Here is a 24,627-nt window from a genome sequence, read left to right as displayed (position 1 = left end):
GTTCCCCTGGTGTTCAGAAGTTTTCCTTGTTGGGATGCTGAAATAATATGAATTTGCTGAATGAAACCTCAAGGTAACAAGAATTAAAAACCCTAATTTCCTTCTCCCAATATTTAAATTGCAGGGAAGACATCAGTGCTTTCTGAATTTTAGGATTAATAGTTCTAGGAAACTTAAGTTCAGCCAGTTTTTAGTAAAATAACTAGGTTTACCACATGATGATGTTTCACAGTATCATGTGTCAGCAGAAGGAAAGACAGATGGGCTTTTCTGTACAAATGGGAGTTATATACATATCATTGCTACTTCCATTGCTGCAAATCATCACAGAGTCTCAGATGGGTGTACTGACTGCATCCAAATGTTCCCTTGCAGTGATTGGTAGAGATTGGTGCTGGAGGGTTGGTTGTGTTTGTGTTTTACTTCATTTTTTGTTTAAACCATATCATATACCTCGCGGTGTTGGTGAAGAGAAATGTTTCCTGGTCCGTGTCTTCTAGTGGCCAGGACCCCAATATCCCAGTCAGAAACCAAGTGCCCTTATACTCAGTAGCTAAAAAGCTTCCTCCGGCCAGTTGCTTGTCTGTGGCCTCCTGAAGGTGTCCACAAAATTGCCTGTTTGTGAGGCTTATGTTGAGGATTTGTTTGCAGTCCTCTGCAGGAAGGTATGAAACCTGCAACTCATCACCTTGGAGTTCATCACCTTCCATTCTCCAGCCACTGACTGTACCAGCCAGCTCTGGAATTAAAACATGTTCTGCAAAGTCTCTTTCAGGAGCGCATACGGGAAGCTGGTGGTTGTTGCACTCCACATGTTCTTGGAGTTGTAGTAGCGCAATGTTGTTCTCACCAGTGTCTTCATCATACCGGATGTGTATGTGTTTCTCGCTAACTTGCATTATCTTCTCAATTCCACTTGTTCCTTTAGACCCTGTGAAACAATGATATTTCACTGCTTTTAGCACTAATTTATCAGAGACCTGAAAACTGCATGCAAACCGACACCTGTCTAATCATGCTGAGAAGTACATGCATGAGAGAAACTAAAAGCACCATTTCTCAAAACTGCTGCAGTAAAGGTAAACTGGGAATGTTACGCTGACAGCTGTTCCATGCTGGGTAGAAGCATGCATAGTTTAAGTGGGAAGGACAAATACCCAACAAAAGTAGTGAATTTTGGCATGAAACAAAAGCCACCTCTAAGTCCACCTGGTTTAGCTTATTCCTAGGTGCCGAGTTCTGAGTTGTTTGAGAGTCAGTTGTCTCTCTGCTTGGCTTGTAGGGAAGTATGGGGCAGCTGCAGATCTAGCTCAAGATACTTAGGTGCTGAAATGAGACTACAGTGGATTTGCTTCCTTTAACTGTTTTTATGCAGCAAAAATTTCAGTAAGCTTTTTTTAAAAAAATTACCTTGTCAATACCAAGATGTGCTGCATCAAGAGAAAATGTGTTTGATCACCTACCAGCACCAACCCTGATTTCAAAATGGCTGTGCAGAAGGGCACACTCTGCCGTAGTCAATACAAAGTTACTTTTTAGCAGCACTCCTCCACAGAAGCCCTTCCCTTCAGAATTTAGCAGGAGGACCTAAGGAAATGCAAAAAAACAATGGGTAGCACTGTCTGTACGCGGTTGAGCGATGGGTTTCATGAATTGCCAGAAATACCTGCCAAGGAAATCGCTCATCATGTTTCTTCCTGGTTTTACTTATCAGATTATCACTGTCTTGAAGTCTGCCACATGCACATTGATCTAGCAAATGAATTAAAAAAGGAAAAAAATAATCAAAACCTCATGCTGTATTGTTACAAAACAGCTAATACCTGCAAATACCTTATTGCTTCTACCTTCACTTCAGGGTTTCAATTTTGCATGAAGAACAAGGACAATTTCTCAGCTGGGGAAAATGGGAATAATTTATTTGACATCTGTAGTCTGATAGCTTGGTGATTGTGCTGAACGTTTTGGGTCATTGCATGAGACTTGCAATTACCAGATTTCACTGTGTCTGTCACTAATGAAACTAAGCTTCCTCTCCAGCCAACCACCAGCACAGTTTGCTTCCTCATCTTTGTATCCTGTATCTGAATTGTGCCAAATACCTGACAGCTGTGGCCCAATGTGAACAAGGTAAATCCTGGGTTTTCCTTGTGAAGATGTTACTCTAGGGACATGTATGCCTTTCTGTTCTGGTTCAGACAGCATGCATACTTTTCAAGTGGATTCTCCTAGTTATCTGCATTTATCATGCTTTCTGTTTACCTTGTGGGATGGTCTTGGGTCACACAAACTGGATTGTGTTCAGGTAAAGCTAAAACAGAACATACCCTTCAGGAGCACACATGATGTACTCTCATAGCTAGTGGGTGCTTAGTCCACAGGACCAAACTAGACCTAGTCTGAAGTAAAGCCCACCTGAAACGTGCACGGAGTGTGGACATCAAGCCTTCGTCACCAAGGTGTGGGTTTACAGCTGAACTCCTATTGGGCTGCCCTACTTGCTCAAGGGTCTGCAAGGGTCTAAGTGTACAACTGCATTTTTGGTAGACCTGGTTTATAAAGGGATGGGATTGAATGAGATACCTGGTGTGAGATTGAAATACTGAAGGCGGCTATTGCTTCAAACTAATGAATATGGCAGCAAACATTGCCCTTCATTTATCAGGCCATCAGGTGCCTGATGGGAATCAACTGAACCTCATTCCCAAACAGACAGGTCTTCAGCAGAGTTACTCTTTACCAAGCGTAGGAGTGGTAAACCTGGCTCATGAGTGATCCTGTGAGCAGTCCTCTCTGCAGACCTGTGTTTAAGTGTTCAGATCAAATATCACTTCTTTCACTACGGCTTTGGTTTCTTGGGTGGTGGCCCCTAGCTGCCTCCTCTTTCTGCCCTGTGTGGAAGGTCAGTAACCTCATCACTTAAGGCTCAAAGCAAGCTGATCGCATCTGGTTATCAGACAGTGGCCTACCCACCCCAGCACTGAGCATGTGCCCCCTGTACCTCCATGCTCACACCTACCTAATGCGATGCACTGTTTTTTATCCTTCCCAAGCTCATAGCCATCAGCACAGGAACAACGGTAGGAATTGCTTCCCGGGTAGCAGAAGTGGTGACATCCTTCCTTTGGGTGGTGATGACATTCGTTTTTAGCTAAACAGAACAAGTGGAGGAAAAGCACTGGGGACTGGAGTTCAGCTGGAGTACTCCTGCGTGGCTTCTCTCCTCTTTACTAAGCACTTGATTTTCACTTGCTTTGTGTGGAGGTGGGTAGGGACTCTGGCTTGGTGGCGTTCCCCCCCCCCCACATTGTTTCTCCTCTTGTTAAGCAGAAATTGGAGACAGCTGAGTTTTTGCATCATCTACAGTCTCGTTACAAACCGTGCTCACCCAGCACATCCCTGCATCAGACTGTCTGCACCTCTAGGTTTTGGGGAGCATTAGCCATGGGTCAAACTAGACCTTCCATGCAAACATGTGGAAGGATGCCATGGGTTTTCTTCCTGCTCCCTTAAACACTGCCTATCTGCAGCAGGGGAAACTGCTGCACATGTTAAGACGGCAGGTATTGCTTGAGGAAGAGGGTGGCTAAAGCTTCCCATTTTTCAGCAAAAACAAATGCATAGCTGTTAATTCTCATACTTGTGCTAAGAAACTTAAAATTAACAGCTGCCAAAGATAAAAAAAAGAAACAGGCTATTAATCACCTTTGAAACATGCTTGGTCAACTTTCCATAGCTGAACACACACTTAGGCAAACGCAAAGCAACAAGAGGAACAGCCATTTGATGGTGGATCTAGCTCACAGGTGGAGAAGTAGCAAAAAACCTCACATAACGTGGCTCTCTATGGCTGAGGCTGAGCAGATCCAGTTCCCAGCACTGGTCCGAGCTGTATCATCTTCTGTACTCCCCAAGAAGCTGGTCACAGTCACCCCCCCTTATACAGCAAATGACCCTGCCCTGTGGCAGCCAGGGCATCTCCCACCCAAGGGGACTTCTGAGCCAGCAAAAATTGCTGCGGTAAGGGCTGGAAAGTAGAACCTGGGCAGATATAAAAATGTAGTATCTGGCCCAGGGTGGTTTAAGTGCCAGAAAGCATCCATTTTGTTTTATGCCTTTTATACTGAGAAGTGGGTTTTTTTTTCCTGGAGTCCCTCTGTCCTGAGGGACTGTCTCACAGGTGTGTGTGGGAAGCCACCCTGGCACTGCAGCCCTGGTTCTTCAGGCCATGTGCCACCTGGGACCACAGCAGGACAAGCAACTGGAGAATGCAGGTGGCAGTGGCAGGGCTGCCTTTGGAGCCCACCCGTGATGGGGACTAGCTTCGGCTCTTTTGCTGCGTCCCCAGAGGAGGGAAGCTCAGGGAGAAGAGGCAGCCTGCGTAACCTTGGGATGCCATAATATTTCAATAGACAGGCAGCACACATCACCCCTGCTCTGCCAAGAGCTGTGTTTTAACCTAAAATATGATAACTGGCCGTAATGGGAGAGCTGTGTGTCGTTCCCTGGGGACCGCCTACGACAGCGGGAGACAGGGCTTAGAAGGTAGAGCAATGCCTTACCGAAAGCACAGTTCTCTCCCTCATAGCCCTCGGCACAGGTGCAGGTGTAGCCACGAATGCTGTCCTCACACACACTGTTGTGCTGGCAGGGGCTGGATGAGCACCTCCTGCCACCTGGAGAAATGCCACAGGAGAGGGACAAGTCACCACCACTGCTGACCCAAATTATGCAGCCCCCTTCCCAGCATGTAGTGAAAAGCAGTTTGGAAGGAAACAGGCTGTGTCTCACTGAGCCGCTCCTTGGGAGGGATTCTAGCCTGAGTCTCCAGTTCCAGAGGTGCTCCCGCAGCCCCTGGCAGAGGCTGGGAGGTGCCCAGAGGCAGAGCCTGCTTCTGGAGGACAGATGCTGTGCTTCAGGGAAAAGCAGAGTTACAGTCCATGCGCTTGTTACAAATGTCATGCGAGACGTGTGTTTTAGGTCTCCCGTGTTAGGTTGATATGCACTGGGTAAAAAAGCTGATGTCAAAATTATACAGCAAGCAACATCAAAATAGGAGGAAATCTGGCTTTTACACATTTATACAGTTATTGTACAGCTGCTCAGACACTAGCAAGCTTAGTCTTTCCAGCAAACCAGAGGATGTCCTCACTATGGGTGAAGCACCATGCAGAGCTGCCAGCTTCCCTTCAAGCTACCCAGTGGAAAGACTCCAAAAGAGTTTGAAAACATTCTCCAAATAACTGCTTATCGTAGACCTGATCAATCAGTGAGCAAACCAGAAAAACCTAACCTGGGACATGCTCTCCAACCTTTTTAAAATTTAAAACTTCATTGGAGAGGTTAACTTCAGTCTGCAGGTTGCCATAATGGATATCGGGGATGGAAAGGTGAAAACTCTGCCTACTACTTGGAAAAAACCACAAACCACCATCTGCTCAGATGGGCACATCTGTTTTTGAGTGTTAGCTGTACTAAAATGCTGGCTTAAAGTAGTTACCACCTTCAGCCCACCTGCAGTCAGATGCCACCAGCGTACCCTGGCACACTTTTGCTCTCCTGGGAGGGTTTTTGGGTGGGCTTGGTGTGTGTGTGTGTGTGTCATCAGCACAGCTGAGCAGGCAGAGTTGAGGGGCGAAGACATCCAGCAGCAGCAGTGAGTAGTTGGAGCTAGGGAAGGGCTACACTTACAACCTGGAGCAAGTTAGATGGTCTCAAGCCTCTGAAATTCATACTCAAATATAGGTAGGGAAGTCTCAGAAAATGTCTGGGGTCTGGTGAGGTTCTGCAAGACTGGGGAAAAAAGTAAACCTAGCCCCTAGCTTTATTAAAGTAGGAAAGAGAAGATTCAAGGAATTATACATAAATCATGCTGATTTACGTATTTCATTAATTTATATAATGTTATTGATTTATATAATATATTAATAATTATAAAATATATAATATAAAAGTTACTGGAAAGATTAAACAAACTGTTTGTAAGCATCCAGCAAAATAAGAAGGTGGTAAGTAACAACCACCATGTATTTTTCATGAATAATCCAAACCAATTAAATCTAATTGTATTATAGGATAAGGGACCTAGCGGGGAATCAGTGAACATCATAGAACAGAAATGCCTCAGGCATTAAGTGAGCTCAGAAAACAGACTGCTATGAGGCATGCACAAAACTGCTTGCAAAACTGTTTAAAGAGAAATTCTCAACAGCTAAGTTTATACTGTTAGTAAGAGAGTGTCAGGGACAAGCGTGACTTCAGGCCAAGTGCCCTGACAGCATACATCCACACTACAGCAAGATGCTGCTATGTCAGCTTTAGCTTGATGAGACCAAGGTGGAGCAGTACAAACAGAGCCAAAGGATGAGCCAGCAGCTGGGTGGGTGCTCAGCCCTTCTCCCCAGGCCTCCCTTACTACACAGATTTGCCTACCTTGGGCTACGGGACAACAGCAACATGGATACCAGATGTCCAGGCAATGAGATTTTTGGAAGACAGGATAGAAAAATTGGTTTTGTTTGTTTAGTGAGGAGGAAAGAAGCCATGGAAATGCACAGCAATGCTCTTCAAAATGTTAGAAAAGACATCACAGAGAAGGAAACATGCTGCTGTTCTGTAGGAAGAAGACAGGACACAATGGCATTTAAATACAGCAAGGAAGCCACCCCTGAGGCCAAAGCCAGTGACGCATCCTAACTATGGCTAAGCTTGTTTGGATGGACCATTCTCCACTGGTTGCCCTTCTCTCTTCATAGACTAGAGAGGAAGCCTGCACGACATGCTTAGTACAAACTGACTGAAATTAGGAGAAGTTAATCCCACCCTCACAGAAGTAATGAAAGGCCAGATATTTAGCGTCATTCCTCGTAACATTTATATGACTGATGGGATTCTCCTATGTAATGGTTCCCTGGACTCAGCGTTTTAGTGGCCCCTGCAGAAAATTAATACTAACCACTGGTTTTGCCACCTTCATACCCACTATCTAAAACAAAGATTAGACATTAATAAAAGTTGAAAGCAAGAGAAAAACTTAGGATGAGGTATGCAGAAAAATGGAGGGAATAGGGCATAGTCACCATAAGCTGTTTCCCCAGGCTCCTTGTTCCGGAGGCATCTAGTTACATCAGCCTCTCAGCTTTTACAGATTTGTTTCTTGCCTTGACAGCTGCCAAGGGATGACGACTGCCAGCATCTAGAGTTTGCAGACAGCCCAGTAGCTTTTAACACCCATTTTTCTCACTCACATTGAGGTGGTAGGTTTGTATTTGGGAGGTTTTACTGGTATAGCTGTGTTGCTCTATTGTATCAGCAAAGCAGGCTTTCTCAGGCCCCAGGTTGTGCCAGAACAGCCTTAAGTTCAGGAGAAGAAATAGCCTATTTACTATGATAACGTCTCACCTTCAACTTTCATTCCCTTTGCAGTCTTACACATTTTTTTCTATTTATTAATTTTTTTAATGCTTTCACATCAAGACTTTCTCCTGCTTTACTATAGACATGACTAATAGTGACTGGCTGTTCCTTGTAAACTACTAAAAACTCTCAGAAATTCAGCACTAGACTGTATCATGATGTTCATAACATGACAGTGCTATGAAGGAGAGAAATCAAGAGGCCAGCTTACCGTAGTAGGCATCCCAAAACATTTTCTGGAAAAACAAAGAGAAAGAAAAAAAGGGAAATCAGACTTTAACTTTCAGATAGTATCACCTTCCATGAATATTTTGATAAAACAAAATATGAGAGAATATATACTATGGCATAGCATTTGCACAGCTGCCCATCTGCAAGTTCTGCCCTGCCAGCAAAATTTGACTGAGATGGGAGAGCGTTTGCATCCTGCTTATTTTATTGTTTCTTGTTGCAGCACTCTCAAAACCAGGCAGCCGCAGCAAGGCTTTTACCATCCCATACCAGGTTAACTTCAATAAGTAGTCCCCACGCCTTGCCCCAGCACAGCCACCAATCCCCCACAAGGTTTCAACAGTTCATCTACTGTGTGCTGTTTCCTTCATACACTTCAGGCCAGTCCACCCTGCTTCTTGCTTCTGCTGCATCCTTCTCCTTGTCTCTCCTACCTCCAGGGCACTCTCCTCTCTCTGCTTCTTCCAGGTCTCTTTTCATCCAGGGCTCCTCTTCCATATACCCCTTAGAGCTATTTAACTACTTAGCAGGAACCAGCCACAGCTGCACATTATCCACACCAGCCAACCCATCGCCCCTGAAGCCAGCCCACAGCTATATATTGTTAATTAAACCAGCTTCATTCCTTTACAATTCCTTTACAGTTTCTTAAGAAGCTATAAAGGAAAACAAACACTTTAGATCCCCAGAGAGGAACAGCTGATCCTTTAGCAGTAGGGCTTCCCGGAAAAGAAATGCCTGGCCATTGTCTCCTCAGCAGGCAGTGGCCTGGGAAGCAACCCCATCCTGTCCCATCCCATCCCACTTGGCCCACAGCAGATGCTGCTGGAGGCAGCTGGGTCAGCACAGAGCAGAGCTGCAGGTCACCAGCACCATGTGCCTCGCTTTTCCCTGCATTTGTCAGCCAGCTCTGCCGCTGTTTTCCATGTGGGGACACCTCTCCCCACTGTCCCCAAAGCACCAGGACCACCCACGGGCAGCCCTATGGCTGTTGCTGCTGCTTTCCCTGCAAGCACGGTCTCCGGCCAGATACTTATTAAAGAGCACAGCATCCAGCTGGACGTGGCAGCAGGGCTTCTTCCATGAGGGCATCTGCAGCCACCAGCTAAGTGAGCCTCTTCCTATAGGTCCCACTACCTGCTGGTGCATTGCTTCCCTCCGTCCTAACATCCCCTCCACCCTCCTGGTCCCTAGGGGATGCTGAAGCTGTATTTCTTGTGTGGTCAGGAAGGGACAAGAGCCATACACTTTCACAACACAGGCTACAGGACACGTCACTTTCAGGCAGGGACTTTAAAAGTGTCAGATCTGACCTCTGCATTTCCATTCTGATGGCTGAAGACACCTGCTTTCTACCTGCTGAGGTGGAAAGTGCAAAGATTTCCCATGGAGAGAAACTCAAACAAATGAAGCAGGCTGTGGAGCTGTATTTGATAGTAAAGGACCAAGGCAGTAATTTTTATTATGTATGCAGGAAAACAAAGTACTTACGAGCATTTCATCATTTTCAAATACTTCTCTCGCTTCTTCATGCGTACATCTCTCTTCAAGGCATTCCCTTTCCAAGCTGCCTTGGAGGACCTCCTCCAAAAGTAGGGAACTGGCACGCCTCTGTCTCTTGATAATGTTGTTTGCGTCGTTAGCTGATATAAACACTGGAACGTTGTATGACAAAACTCTACCATAAGTACTTAAATTCATTTCCTTATATACTTTTACATCCTCGTTCTAGGGAGAAACCCCTTTGGCTGATTCGGGGTTTCAGCCACATTAAACTTACATACTGAAAGAGCCCTGCTTCCTCAGCCCAAACTCAACTGAGGAGTGGTGACCTTTTACTTTTGGGAAGTGCCTGACTTGCTGTCAAGCAGGGACAATCTGCAGCCCTTCCCGATGCATTTTCTTCCTGCACGAGACACACAGAGCAGCATTGCTGTGGCATGGCCAGGGAAAGGGAAAAAGCAGTATCATAAAGGCAGAAGCTATTTCCTAAGACTGCACAGGGCTTTCAGACTCATCAGAAGTGAAAATGATTTGTATTAATTTATGATGATGGATCCAAACTGATGCCTTTCAGTCTTAGGTCACGGGGTTGTTTTTGCTGAGAAGCAAAGCTGTAACATGGCTGAGTTCTCAAACAAATGTTTCTTAAGGAGAATAAATAAAAGCTACCCCTCAAAGTTGAGGGCTATATCATATACTGTTCTTTATGTGGAAGACACCATCATCTTTTTGATTTGAGTAAAGAGGAGGAGAGATCAAAACCATGACAGCTATCAGATCTGAAGACTACTCTTTGCAATGATGCCTGCAACAAGAACTGCCTGCCAGCTGGGTAGCTGTGCTGTGCTGGAGCCTGTTGCCTTTGTCATGAAGCAGCACGTGGCTGTGTGTGTCAGCACATGTTCGTCGGTTCGCTTGCGCTTGGAAAGTAAACACGTTGGGCCAGGGACTGTTGTTTGGGGTTTGGGGATTTTTTTTGTTGTTTGTTTTATACAGCGTTTGGGGGCCCAGCACTGCTAGGCACAAAGGTTGAAATAATAATATTAGAACTGGAAAAAGTGACAGCAATAATGAAATTCTTCTGAAACTGCATGCAAATGCTTAGTTATGCTTTTGAAGGGTATCCGATAAGCAACAGGCTTGCATGTGATATGAAAAAAGAAAAATGAAAAAGCTTCATGACTGTGTTTTGCATTTTAAAGTGTTATCTGGCACCCCAGTGCACATTTCTGCCATGAAGTGGTTCCAATGCATCCAGCATAACTGGCAGCGCGCATCGGCTGCTGCCAGGGGTGTTTTGACCTTCTGAAGCAGTCACCCTCTTTTTCTTCCTTGCCCAGCTCCTCCTTATTTTTGACAAACCGTGAAGGATTAGTGCAGAAACATACATTTCTTCAAGCTATAACAAGCATGCATCTTTCATAGGACTCTTTATTTCAGCAACAACTAGAAATATAAAACAAAATTCTCTTTAATATCTGGGGCACTCATTAAGAATGATAAGAAAAGGTGAAATATTACCCCGGTGTAAATGATGGCACTTCAACATTACATTGCCTCAGTAACTTCATGCAGTTTTTACTTAGCTATATGAAATTAACAGGAGAAATGTAAGGAAAATAAGGAACAGATGGTTTTCAGTGATGTCACCCTGTGCTACAAAGTAAACACGAGACAAGGTAAAAAATTACTGGGGCTTTTAGAGGAGCAGGAGCACAAATCAGAATTAAAGCTGCAACAAAACAAAGGCCATACCTGTCTGCTCTGCCTGAAGGAAAAGGGCAGGGAGAAGAAACAATATTGTCCAAGAGCACCTTGCCATGTTACCCTCTGAGCCTAACGGCCGCCTGCCTGCATTCCTGCTGCTGGTGAGGGAAATGGCTACATGAGAGGTGTGGAAGTTTAAAGTCCAGCTGCTCAGGCAAAAAACAAAACCTCTAAGGGCAAAGCCTGGCCTCAATGTCAACACATGAAAAAAATAAAAAAAACCACCCTTAAAAAAACCCTGGTCAGTGGTGCAGCAGTTCCCCATCTCGTGGTGCACTGGCTGAAGGTGGAGCAGGTTTGCCAGCTCCACCGAGGTGTGGGTGTTCCTCCACCCCCTGGCCTTCTCTTACCATAACGCAAAACAGGGAGAGATCAACAGTAAAGACATTTCTTTGCACCCTTTGCACAAGCCGGATGATGACTACAGGGATCCATTTTATGGCGTGGCTCTTTCATCCATTGTCCCCACAAAACACTTCCCAAGGCTTAGCTGCACTGGTCAAATCCTATCAGCTTTCGGAGCAACAAAGCAACCAAAGCGTGCGATTTCCCCCATAGGGGTGTATCTGAATAGATACGGCATTTTTCTTTTTCACTGTCGGGTTTGTACTGCCCAGCTGTGAAGGAGAGCATGGGAAAGTCTTCCTGACTTCAGGCTGCTGGTCTCACAACACGCAGAGTCCGTGCAAGGAGGTGTAAGTACAGCGAGGACCAGAGCACCTCCCTGGGCTGCTGTGCCATGCACCCAGCGGCCGGGGCGGCCCTCCTGCCTAGCCTGGGGCAAGAGGAAGGATGAACTCAAGGGAGTGCAATGGCAAGGATGCTGCAGGGAGGGTTTTTTCACTCCCAGCACAGGCAGCTCCTGGGACAGGCAGAAGTTGTTTCTACAGGCAGAGCAGCAACTGGTGAGAGGAAAAGTGTTTTTCTTAATCTGAGTTAGATTAAGTAGAGACCATTCTGTGTTTTAATGTCATAAATACGCAGCTATTATTTGAGTATGCAGTTCTTTTAACGAGGCATAATTGATCTGAGCATTTATGCATAAAGCCCCAAATTAAACTTCACTTTCCATCAATGGCAGCTTTCAAAACTAGCTGCAGGGAGTACCGGAGCAGGTGAGTGAAGCAAACCACGCGCCTCACCAAGACCAGTTCCTAGCAGCCCGGGGCTGATGTTACAGCTCACATCACAGACCCTGATGCCTTCAGCAAATAATTAACCTCCAGATTGGAATCGTACGATGGGAGGGTTTTCCTGACAGTCTCTGCAGGGGTGTTGTTCCAGAAGTTCACTCAAATTTAAAACCCTTGTAATATCGAGCTTGGTATTATTCACAGACAGTTCAGAACCTTACGTATTTATTGTTCTCTCCCTGATATTTCTGCAGAACTGGTATAGCCTTCCATCCTCTCTGGTTAGCCGTGTGTTGAGCTTTCTGTAGTAAATGAGCTCTCTTTGCTCTCCTTAGTCCCCTGAGGCCACCAAACCCCATTGTACCTGTCCCAGCAGGGGGCTTCTTGGCTGGGGAACGGGGGCACTGTTGCCAGTGGTCACATCTAGTGGGTGCTGGGGGGCTCAGCCAGCACCTTGGGTACCCGGAGCTGCAGTGGAGGCTCACCTCGCCCTTCTTGCCTCACACGGCGGTGACTGCGTTGCTTTTCCATACTCCTCTGGCTGTCCATCCCCATGGGAGCTCCTGCCAGCAATGATGCTGCTGCAGCCGCCCTGCAGCCTGGGTCTACCTACCTTTTACCTTCCCGTGATAACGAGCATCGCCCCATGCATATGCATGCGTATGCAGTACTGCGAGTCTGGCTCCCTTTGGCGTGAAAAATGTTTCACCACTTGATGTCAGTACAGGACTTTGCAGAATCCAGCACAAAAATGCAGATCTGCGGATTTATTTTTTTTAAAACAAGCTGTTTACATTTTGCAAATCTATGTAAATTAAGGACCCCTTGTAGATCTATGGTAACTATTCAGATTAGGTTAGTATTAACAACACAGACCTTCAGAAGCTGTATTTTCATCAGGTCTTTGTTTACATAGCCATTTTTTTTCCTTACTGTGTGTTGTTTTTTTTTTTTTAAAAACTATTCCTTGACTGAGCAGCTGTGTCCTTGGGAATGAGCCACAGTGTACTAAGTACGTGAAGGCACTGACTTTGCTTTTTCTGTATTGATATCAATGCAACAGGCTTTACATTTTAATTTTCATATTGCTGTGGAAAATTGCATAAAGAGAGGGTTTTAAAAGGGCAGTCCTTTCCTCACATCTTTCTTTATGAAGAGTTACTGGGATTTCTTTTTCCATTCCTTTAATTACCACAGTGAGCACATGGAAACGTGTTTCATTAAGGAGTCTGGCACCCTGCCTGTAGCCCCTCTGAAGCATTATGTCCCGCTTGAAGCCTGCACGCCGTGTCAGATACAAAATCTGCAGTTCCTCAGGTTGGAGTAACTGAGTTAGTTGTTCCTGCTTTAGCAGCTGGTTCCCATGAAAGTCCCATCGTCACACACACCCCCCCCCCCCCCCGCAGCAGTGCAGCCAGCCAGGGGAAGCAAGTTGGCAGGCCAGCTGCCACGGATAGTGGTGGGACAGTGATGGGGACATGCCAACGCCACCCACCTCGTGCTGCAGACCCTGGCTGGCCATCAGCCCTGCTGCAACAGGGGCGGCTGAGGGCAGCCGTCCCGAGTAACTCTTGTCACATGCTTTTTGGAAACACCTCAGCTAGCAAAAAGGGACAACAATTATTTTCCAGAAAATGTTACCTCCGCATGAAGCAAATAATGAAAGCTGATGGCTGGGCTTGCAGCCACATTTCTCCCTGGGGGTGTCCTCTCACTGAGCAGCGTGCAGTCACAACCATTAATTGTGAGTCCTGGACACTTAAGGTGGTTCAAGGTGAAGTGGACTGTGGTGCACCTGCCCCATGGCAGGAGGTGCAGGCTCACAGAAACAGCTCCAGCCTCCCCTCTCCTCCACCTTACCTCTCTGCAGCCTCTTCTCTTTGCATCATCCCTCAATGGGGAGCTGGAAGCCCTGGGATAAGGCAAAGCCCACAGCTGCTTGCTGCTGCAGAGCTGGGAGGAGGAGGAGGGACAGGGACTGGGCCCACAAGGAGCAGACCCCTCCAGTGTTGCCTTGTACAGTGCCTCCCACCCTGGTCCTGTGTGCCTGTTGCCAGACCACAGCTCTGGGAGCACAAGGGCAGAAGAAAATGGAAGGATGTGTTTTCTCTCATGTGCAGAGAGATGTATAAGTTGGTGGTTAGTGACCTGGCAATGCTCGACTTTCTGGAAGTGAGTTGATAACAGGGGCCCTCCAAGCCCCTCTACTCTGAGCCAACTGCGCTGCAGGTGGACCAGGCAAGTTTCTGGCTTCTGTCTCCCCTCTTGCCCCATTTTTTCTGTGGCATGGTCCTCAAAACCCCACTGGCTTCCTCTGTGCTGCAGGTTACCCTAAGTCCGGGCTGGCAGGGCGAGGAAGTAGGAGCAGGCATGACTGACTGATGTGCTTGCAGCCCCACTGCAGCCCCCCGTGGGCAATGCCTGTCCACCCCCATGTGGCACAGGGCAGCAGACAAAATGCTGCTGAACCTCATGGCCCTGTCACCCCTTTTGCTAAACCTCCCAAGGCTAGAGCAAGCCACCTCCTTGTCCTCAATGTCATCATTTTCCATGCAGGTGACTTGTCTCCTGCCCAACAAACCAACGACAAAAACTTCTCTGTGCCTTGTGTATCGATGGGTCCCCAAAGCACCATCCCTACACCTGAGGGATGTGTAGAGGAGGGGACCGGGCCCTGCTGCTCCCTGCCTGCCTGGTCTCTCCCTTCCCGTTGGGAACAGCGCTGGTGTAGCTGCAGGTGAATCACAGCAATCACTGTCAGCTCTAAAGAGAGGGAGAGGGCAGAGGCCAGGTTTTACTATGTCCTCTGTCAGAGGGCTGATTTTGGGGACAAATAAGTTGTGGAGCTTTAGGCTAGTCTTTGTATAGAGAATATGAAAGTGGAAGCAGCAGATTCATGAACAAGGGAGAGCTTCTTAAACTGAAGAAGAAATGCTCCTTTGCAGACAACTGTTTAGGAGCAACAAAATGGGAATGCATCCCTCAGCCCCAGCTAGACACCAGCTGGTCCAAAACAGGGGACTATGGTCATGGGTAGTCTTGCTCAAGAGCCAGCAATGAGTGACACAAGCTAATCCCATTTACTTGCCTGATGTACACTCCTCATACAAAGCATAGTTATCAGCATGCATGCTTATAAGCAGCACAGGTCTTTGTGTGTACAGAAGCTACAAAAACGTCAGCTGAGCTTTGCTCAGCCAGCAGAGAGGAAGCACATACTCTGCAAAGAGTTAATGCTTAGTGCAGTTAAAATGGATTATAATTCAGCTAAACACCTGGACTGTCACCAGCCAGTTCTGTTCACCACCTGCAGAAACGTTTTTCTTGCCAAAGCCGAAGTACATCAAGTACATCACCATTTCTAAAAGGTGGAGGAACTTGCAGCCATTTTGGAGGAGCATCAGCACTGTCCTTCTGGTTGGGTTACAGACTGCAGAAAATCCTGGGAGAGCAAGCAGGGGGAGGAATGTAATCCTGGGGAGCCCTGATTCTCTGCCATGGATGCTGCACTCACAACAAGGACTTGAGCCTAGCCACAAGGTTGTGCAAGTCTCCTGACAGCCTGGCAGTGAAAACAAAAGCCACCTTGGAACTACTCTGATGTCTGCCTCATCCCTGGAAGTGTTCAAGGCCAGGCTGGATAGGGTTTTGAGCGACTTGATCTAGTGGAAGATGTCACTGCCCATGGCAGGTGGGGTTGCACTAGGTGATCTTTGAAGGTCCCTTCCAACCCAAACCATCTGATGATTCTATGATCTCTGTAGACACAACCTCTGACAGACTACTATCTACACGCTGTCAAAACAGTTATTGCTAACATCTGAATGAGGCATATGGAATTCTTCAAGGTTTGGCCAACACAGGAAATTGAATAAAGGTGTAATGTTAGATCAGTTTAACTACACCAGCTCAACCTTACTTGCTTGCATACCTTCCCAGTTTACACTTGGCTTCTATCATATACAAGCTACACTAGGCCAAGCCAAGCTTAAAGAAATTGTCCATTCAACAAAGTTGAACATGTATTTCACTGTCAGTCAAGAGACAAGATGAGGCAGTGAGAGATAACAGGAGTAAGAAAAAGCTCTTGCAGAGTTCAGTGTCTTGCATATGGAGACTAGAACATGGGAAATGTTAAAATTTTTGTAGTAAAGGGCAAAATGAGAAGCACTTACCAACAACGACACATAAGTCTTTAGACTGGTTAACGCACTGAGCTCCAGAAAGTATAAAATACTCATTCAGAACTGTTCCCCCACAAAACCATCCACCTCACTCATCTGCTGGTAGAACAGTCTGCAAAGAGAGAGAAGAAACATAAAGCACAAAACCACATGTACAGAGAAATCCTGAACAGCTAGCTGAGATTCAAGCAATTTTCTTTAAGTAGACATTCTCATGAGTATTTTCTGTCAAAGGCATCTTTCGTTCAGAGGTGGTGGGAGCCACCACAGCAGGAAACGTGTCGAGACAGACCTTTTTCCTGGCTCAAAGTGGAGTTTGTGCATTCAGTTATTTTATCAACAGGTTTTGGTTGCTATTTTTTAAACAAAATTTAGCTAATATTGTAATAGCACTGCTCCTGCTTCGTTTTTTTTTTGTTTCACTTTGCTCTTGGTCACAACAGGAACTCAGGCTATTCTTCTGATACCACCATGCTGCAACCCAAAGAACAGGGTGGCTGGCAGGGAAGGAGCCCTGCGGCTCACCCAGCTCTGTCCCCTGTATCTGCAACCCTACTTTTCCTAGCCGCCCCCTCACAGCACCTGCTTGGTGCTGAAATGGAGGCACAACATCGTTCACGGTAGGAGACCCGTACAGAAACACAGTACTCAGGAGAGTGGAACAACCACCCAAAATGTTGACACCCAAATCAGGCTAGGTCCCCTTGGCAAGTGGGGATGAGCAGGATGTGGAATAAATGGCTGCAGTCCTGGTGAGCAGTGTCAGGTGTAGAACATCTGAGGACAAGGGCTCTTTGCTGCTACGGGGATGCACTGGGTAAACTGCCAGCCTCCCTGGTGACCTCTGGATGGCTGCTTGGGGCCTCGGTGGTTTCCTCATTGCCAGGATGAGCACCTGGACTTGCTGTGGTTCCTGTGACTTTCTCTCGACTGGCTTCATGGTTTCTCTGAAGCTTACCACACGGATACTTGACTGCAAAGGCAAACCCAAAACACTAAGACTTGGTGTCTGGATGGTAGTGGGACTTTGAGGCATGTATCACATGCTGAAAGCAAGGTGGGCCTGTCCATAAAACTGAGCAAAGAGAGGTGAAGGCTGAGCTGCTGTTACCAGCCTTCACTTTAGCTCAGAGCTACCTTTCTTGCTGATTTAAGCCAATATATAGGATGTGGAGACCACGGTCATCCCCCACGTAGATGGAAGACTGTGCTGTCCCTGAGGCACCAAGGCATGTGACACGCAAGGGACAGCAACCTCCAGCAGAAGGACAGACAGTTGCTGCTGAAAAAAATTTCTGTCACCAAAGTGCCATTCAAGAGACCTTGTCTGATAGAGCCCTTGGTATAAGGGACAGTTTCATGGTCAGGAAAGTAAATCCAGTTTCCAGTGCATCTCATCCTGCTCATCATAAGAAATTATTTCAACCTGGTGGAACATGGGTTTTGCAGTCAAAAGCAGTCTTTAGAGTTACAGATAGGTACCTACAGTGGAGGAAAATGGTTTGCAGAGAAGCAGGTCACTTTCAGGGAATCAACTCTTCATGAAAACAACAGAAAACTTAACAGTTCAAGGCAGACTCCTTGACAACAGCCTTTTGCAATTGAATCAGGTATGCAGGTGTCCTTAACCAGGGTTGACTCTGCTAGATTTTTCAAGACACTAAAAAAACCCTTGCAAATGCAAAATGACCAGAATGGTTGAAAAATGAAAATAATTTTCCACTTCTAAAACTTGGCCATTTTGAGCAAGTGGGAAAATGGTTACAGGATTTTCAAAGTATTAAAAAATTAAACATCTTACATTATTGCCATAATTATTTTTGTGTACCTGCTGTTATTAAATCTTTTGTAACTGGGAAGCAGAACAAAGTATTCTACATTGGGAATTACAAGCTCATGACAGCAATTTGGTATAAAACTACAAAAAGCATTATAACAAATATCAGCATACAGACAGAAGAATAGGCAGAATAATTGTTACTGTTCACTCTGGATGCAGGCAAAACTGATGGATTTAAATTCAATGTCAGTAGTTATTCATGTATTTATGTTGACATGTTGACTGCAGAAAACCTGCTTTTAGAAGAAAATAGAAAGGCAGGTTGTATTCCTTTTAAATGGGACAGGTGATATTTGAAGGGAAACAAGAGAGACATAACTGCAATCACACGACCACTGAAATCACAGTGAGTCCTTGCGAACTGTGTATTGTAAAAAGGGAGGTGTTTCTTGGGTTCCTACTTGTTTGGATCTGTAGTTCAGCACACCCCAGAGGCCTTGAAAATTGATAAATCTAACCTGTTCCTTTCTAACAAACTCTCCTGAAGCATGAAAGGCCTGTTTCAGTCTGTGGGAGAAGAGGAATCTGAGCTCTGTTGTAATCATCAGTTTCTCATGTTTTCATACCTGCTGGGATGTGGGCTTTGCTGTCTGCTCCGAGAATGCACCCACTTGCCCAGAACACTTCCGTAAGCTATTTTTGCTACTACACATCACTCACAGTTGCACAATTTGATGTTACTTAAATTATGACCTTTAGCTAAGATCTTGTTAAATTTGTCAGCAACACCTTGAGCAAGCCGTGTGAAAGGCGTGAACAATTAGCATTATTCTTTACGCTACAACAGCACTGCAACACACCAGCACTTCCAAAACGTGGTGAAGATGCGTCCCATAGAACGAACTTAAAAGTTTGGCTTCATACCTACAGGAATGCAGGTTTTGTTCTCATTGCCCAGGGCATAGCCAGCAGCACAGGAACACGCAGCTCCTTCACCTTCACTTTTGCAGAACTGCTCGCAGTCCCCAATGTTGACCTAGCATGCACTTGGTATGACTGCAAAGGAGCCAAATGTATAGGCAGCTTACAAATTCATGGTCATTTCATAAAAGCACAAGCAGCTCATAAAACCTTGCTTGCAAACATTAGTCAAATGCCCCACCATTTTGGGAAATTCTGTGCAATTCCTGCTGAAGGCCTTAGTAATAACAACAGTTGTACACTACTATTGTACATCTTATGCTCTGTTTCCCAGCTATAACTGGCAGCTCTTTGAGGGCAAAGCAAAGGGTAAGCTGTGCTCACCAGAACAGCCATCATACCAAGGCAAAGATGAACATAGGTGTGGGTAGAAGGCTAGAATTAGCAACAACTGAAGTATCAGTAATAAACAAAGTATTGGTTTCTTCGTAGGCCTTTGCAATATTCCTTTTCCATCTGTATACGGCTTACAGTACTCAACTTAGCCCAGTCCCTGGCACTGCAAGATCATTGGCAGAATGAGAGAGCTTTTCCAGGTGCTAACAGTGTGAGAGCAAGGAGAGGTAAACTGGTCCTAACAGAGGCTGTCTAACCTGTTCCTACAGATTCAGCATGGGATTCCACAGCTCACCCACGCAGCTTAGTCCGCTCCTTAACTAGCCTTATAATGTCTAAAAAGTGTTTCCTAATAGCTAACCTGAGTGTCCCTCAGAGTGATGAGATCCCATTACTTCTTGTTCTAGCTGTTCATCCTCATGAAAATGGAGAAGACTTCTTGCTTTTACTACACACTTTACAAATTTCCTTGGTTGTGTGTTGTAGGATCAAGCGTAAAATTTTGGGTTTGTGTTTACTGAATTGCCTCCTGTTTATGTTGGACCACTGTTCCAGTTATACAAGATTGTCTTGAACTCTCATCTCGACCTACGGTAGTCCTTTCAGTCTGGAATAAGCTACAAATGCAGTGAGTAAACACTCTCTTCCGTCTTGCATGTCACTGTGGAAAATACCAAGTATCAGAGGTTCTCAGGCTCACCTGTGTAAAGCCCTGCCCTCCATGTAATCTTTCAATCAGTTAGCACGGTTTCTCAACCAGATGTGCACCAAACTTACAGTAGTTTCACCCAGACCAGTGTTTCTGTTGCAACAAAAGTGTTAAATAAAACGATGCTAGAAGCCTCCCTTAATGGAGAGACTTGACATGTACTGCATCTTTTGCAGCCACCCAGCCCGTTATCCTGTCTTTGGAGGAGACTGATGTGATTTGTTCCTGACTAGTGCAGCTTGGCAGTTTCCTTCCTCCTTGTTGGACACAAGTAATCTGGTACCTTAAGGAATAAAGATTTTCTTCTCCATTGTAAGCAGACTAACATTCTTTGTCTCTCTTCCAGTGTCGATATACTTACATCAGCTCTTGATTTTCACATCATATTTATCTTGTATTTACTCCTTAGTTTTTCTGGTTTTATGCCAGGATGTTTGCAATTCTTTTATACAGAACTATATTTTTCTGTACTTCCTTCTGGAGGTCAGGTCATGAAGGAGATCCCGATTTTAATCAAACTTCCTGTCCTTTCTTGACCTTGGGATAGTTTGGACATGTGCCTTAAACACTTTGGGGTTTTGTGGTTTTTTTAATAAGTAGCCTGATCTTTCTCTCTTTTAAAAGTTCAATTAATTTTATTCTCCTGATATTTTTCTTACTTCCTTCATGAGCTCTGTCAATTTACAGTTACTTTTATTAAATTCTTCTTCCATCTTTGTATTGTCAGACACTTCTAGTCTGTTGATGAAAATCAAATGTAGACAAGTGCACTCAAAATTGCTTTCTACATGTTTATATGGGAAAATTTTCCTTGAAACATCCTGAAGACTCTCAGGGCACCCTGTGTCCCACTAAGTACCTTTCCGACCTCATCTCTGGAATGTCAAAATCTCCTAACTCATGGCCTTTGTAATGTGGATGACTCAGGTGTTTGTTCAGTTGCCTTCAACCAGCCCTCTGTAACCACCAAATGACTTTTACAGAAAAATTAAATAGCAAGGCATGCCTCATGTCTGCAATATGATTCACGTGCTTACCATGTAGAGAAGCATCTCAGGGTCTGACCTGAAAGACAGGTGGGATGTTTCCTCAAGAGGAGATGTGATGTTTGTGTTGGGACTTACACAAGCACAGTGAATGATGGTGTAGGGTTCTCATTCCCTCTGCACTGTTAAACCTTGTGGGGTTCATTTTGTCACCCAATATCTTACGAATGGATAGTAAGGCTTATTTAATTATCACATCTCTTGAGGACATGAAGAATAGCACATCATTTGTGCTGTCAGTTTGAAAACCCCGCATACTGACATATTAACATCATATTTTACACTGACACAATTGCTTCAGTCCAAAACGGTATTCCTCTGGTGACTCAGCCCTGGATGTCACTGCACTGCAGCAGAACAACAGGAGCAATGGAGGTGAGAAAACAAAGCTACTAATGTCACCTCGGTCCACAAAGCACAAATAATGGCAAATAATTACCTGTGCAATTTAGGCAAAGAAGCAGAAAGCCAAATTAAAGCAAAGGCTATACCTGTCTGCACCATCCGAAGGAAAAGGAGGACAACAGGAAGAAGCCACATTGTCCTGTGATGGCCTGGCATTGCCATCTTCCTCACTGTGCATCTCCCACCAGTTTCTCTGCAGGGCTCTGGGGCAGCTGGTGTATGAGAAACACTACAGTACAAAGGTTGTCAACTCATGAAAAAAAAACCCTCTAAGAGCAAAGCCTGGGCTCAATGTCAGCACGGTACAATGTTAAACCAGGAAAAAGCCACTGTGCTGCAACAATGCCACCCTGTTAGCTTGCAGCCACCTTATGCTGGCAAAGCCCCTCTCTCCTGCATGGGCATCATGGTTTTCCATCGCAGCTGTGACACCTGTGTATTTCAGACTTCCCAGGAAGAGTGGGGTCCATAAACCAGGGCAGGTTCTGCCTCAGTAGAATAACACGTAGTTGCATGGTTAAACTTGGCCATGCTACCAGAACTTCAGATACCAGGCTGCCACTTGGTGATTCCCCCTGCAGCACCATGGTCTATGGCTGTTCTCTTTCTCCCTGTCTGCTGTGGGTGGCTTTAAGTCTTCAGGAAATATGGATGAAACCTCCCTAAAAAAGCTTTGCTAGCCAGGAAGCAAGGAGTTAGAATAAGTGATCTGGCTGTTGCCCATGCCCCAAGGAAAGCAGAACAACCAGAGCCAGAGCTTTGTGCCTCCCACAAGCTGGGCAGAAGCAGGAAAGCGTCTCAGAAGTGAGGAGTAGCTCAGAGCACCAGATCTGCAGAGCTCAGTAAGTGCATTACAAAGTTGTTGCCTCCCAGCTCTGGTAGTGTTTTTGGAAGCAAAAAAAGCATGGAGCAAATCAGGCTTTTTTCGGGGTTAAGCCAATAAGGTATTGTGCAAGGTTTTGGTCACTTTTATTTCAAACCACCGTAGTTTGAAGTGCTTTAGGTAGGGTGAAACTGACTGTCATGCTCATAGGTGAAGCCTTTGAATCCAGTGGAGCCGCGAAGCAGGTGTCCTGTACAGATGCATCAGGCTGGATGGGACCTCTGGGACACACAGAACCCAGTCTCTGTTGGAAGCACCAGGCCAGACCACACTTTCACAAATTCTTCATTTTCCACCTTATTCTGGATGGAGGCTTTGTTGGTTTTTTTTTTGGCTTACCCCACTCCATGGGGACAGCTGTTGACAGGGCCTTGTGGTCTGGGGCCCTGTCTACAGAAGACAGTCCTGTCAGGTGAGTCACCTGTGTCACGGAGCAGTAAAGAGGAAGGAGAACCTCGCCTGTTATTACTGTGCTAGCGCGGGTCACAAATGCATGATCGTAACAGTGACCCTTTGCCTGTGTTGCTCACCTGGAAACAGAAAACAGGGGCTGGCATGACCTCCAGGATCACCCAGCCCAGCTTACTGAGCCAACAAGGGATCAGATTTGCCTCTGTTATTCTTGGCAAGTTGGCCAAGGCTCCAGAGAAGGAGCCTTCTGGGGAATTGCTTCCAGTTGGACACTGTGTCTGCAAAAGTGTGTTTTCCTGCCACGCTGTAGGCTGCCATAACGAAGGCCAGCTTGTCCACATGTGTTCCCTAGGGCAGCCCCCCTCACGTCACAGGCCTGACAGCTACTTACCTCTCCTGCTCTGAAAGGCTACCAACACTGGAGATCCCCTGCCCTCCACACAAAGTCTGTTAGAGGGCTTTTCTAGTCACAGCATTCAAACGTTTTCCCTGGGATCTGCCTGAAACTTTCTCACTGCAATTGAGATGTGCTATGTCTTTTTGTCTTCACCACAGACATGAAGATCTGATTAGTCCCTACATATTGCACACAAGAAGGCTATCACTATGTTTCTCCTCAGGCTGTCTCTATTTTAGTCTAAAGAAGCCTCATTTTTTCAAAGCCCAGTGCCTCATGCACAAAAGTCTCTTGCTCAGATACATCATCTTGGACTAAGCCTGATCAATGTCTTACCTATTTTTTTTATTCTTCCTATCAGTCCTTCTGAAAGGCTCATAGTGATTGCACTCTTTTACTTACCATCCTTCCTTTCTTCTCAGGACTGGCTTTTCCTTGAAGGCTGAGGAAGCCTCAGCACTAGAGGGTAACTTAGAGCATCTCCTTCCACCACCCTTGGTAAACACCAGCTCTTGCCTTAAACCAGAAGTGTTTGCTTGCCGTGAGGAGTTCTGGTATTGCTGTGAGGAGCACCGGTTTACTCTGCAGCTGTGTGCAATAACTCTTTCCTGGATTATAAAATCTGTTCAAATTTTGCTACATGAATTTACCCTCAAATAATTAGTCTACGTAAAAAAGTGTGCTTTAATTCTTTCTTTTCTTCAGGCTCTAGACTTGGTTATGGGCTTCAGCAGGAGGCCAAAATGCAAGCGTTTCACTCAAGTCCTCTCAGCATGGCAAAGACACTGCTAACAGAACAAGGAATGGGTATGAAGTCCTTGAGCCTTGGGCACCATAGGCACTACGGCACAGGGTGAAAGGCTCTCTAGGAATCAGTTTTGTTTGTAAAAGATAAACTCTGACTGTGAAGCCCAAAGACAGTCTTTCATACTCTGCAGAATAATGACACATCTCTTCTAAGCACAGTCATGTTGCACACAAACATGGACTTTCACCACCCTCCTGCATGCTTTTTGTTAAACCAGCTCTGTGCCTGCTCTCAAGGCACTACTTGCTTGGACAAGAACATATATATATATGTATACACACACACCAGCTAGTAAAACCCAGCTACTGCCACCATTACCAGAAGGAGGTCCCCCCCTCAGCATCTTATCATAGTCCAGTCAGAGTTCCACTTCAGTCCTCAAGCTTCACCGAAGCAGAAGAGTGCCCTTAGCACGAGTAAGTGAATAGGATTTGGGTAGCACCTAGGCCTGAGGTTGTCCCTTTGAAGGGTGATGTTTCAGCCTGGTAGAGCACCAGGCAGGCTAATTTGACCAGGAAACCAGTGGACAGATGAACTCAGGGAACAAACATTGCTGAGCTAACGCTGAAGTAAGCCCGCTGAGGGTTTATACAGGTGGAGACCATCAAGCTGGGGTAACTGACCTATGGTCCTTACT

At 45.7% G+C, this 24,627-nt stretch overlaps 1 protein-coding gene across 1 annotated transcript; it reads right to left on the bottom strand.

Annotated features, from left to right (window-relative positions):
• Positions 1–175: 175 nt before the first annotated feature.
• On the bottom strand, positions 176–11,064 carry PROZ (protein Z, vitamin K dependent plasma glycoprotein). Its single transcript, XM_037375840.1, has 8 exons — positions 10,906–11,064; positions 9,139–9,290; positions 7,628–7,652; positions 4,563–4,676; positions 3,020–3,151; positions 1,667–1,752; positions 1,464–1,587; positions 176–931 (listed from the first exon to the last, which is right to left on the bottom strand). Exons 1-8 carry the CDS (start codon positions 10,970–10,972, stop codon positions 420–422), a joined length of 1,212 nt encoding a protein of 403 aa, XP_037231737.1. The 5' UTR covers positions 10,973–11,064; the 3' UTR covers positions 176–419.
• Positions 11,065–24,627: the final 13,563 nt, after the last annotated feature.

This window comes from Falco rusticolus, chromosome 2, assembly GCF_015220075.1.
Source record: "Falco rusticolus isolate bFalRus1 chromosome 2, bFalRus1.pri, whole genome shotgun sequence".
In the NCBI taxonomy this organism is placed as follows: Eukaryota; Metazoa; Chordata; class Aves; order Falconiformes; family Falconidae; genus Falco; species Falco rusticolus.
This window is presented reverse-complemented; position numbering and strand designations above follow the sequence as displayed.

Coding starts and splice junctions, on each gene's coding strand:
- PROZ (XM_037375840.1), bottom strand. CDS start 10,972: ATGGCAAGGTGCTCTTGGACAATATTGTTTCTTCTCCCTGCCCTTTTC. Junction 9,291..10,905: donor CCTTCAGGCAGAGCAGACAG/GTATGGCCTTTG, acceptor TGTTTATATCAG/CTAACGACGCAAACAACATT. Junction 4,677..7,627: donor GTTTTGGGATGCCTACTACG/GTAAGCTGGCCT, acceptor GCATTTCTCCAG/GTGGCAGGAGGTGCTCATCC.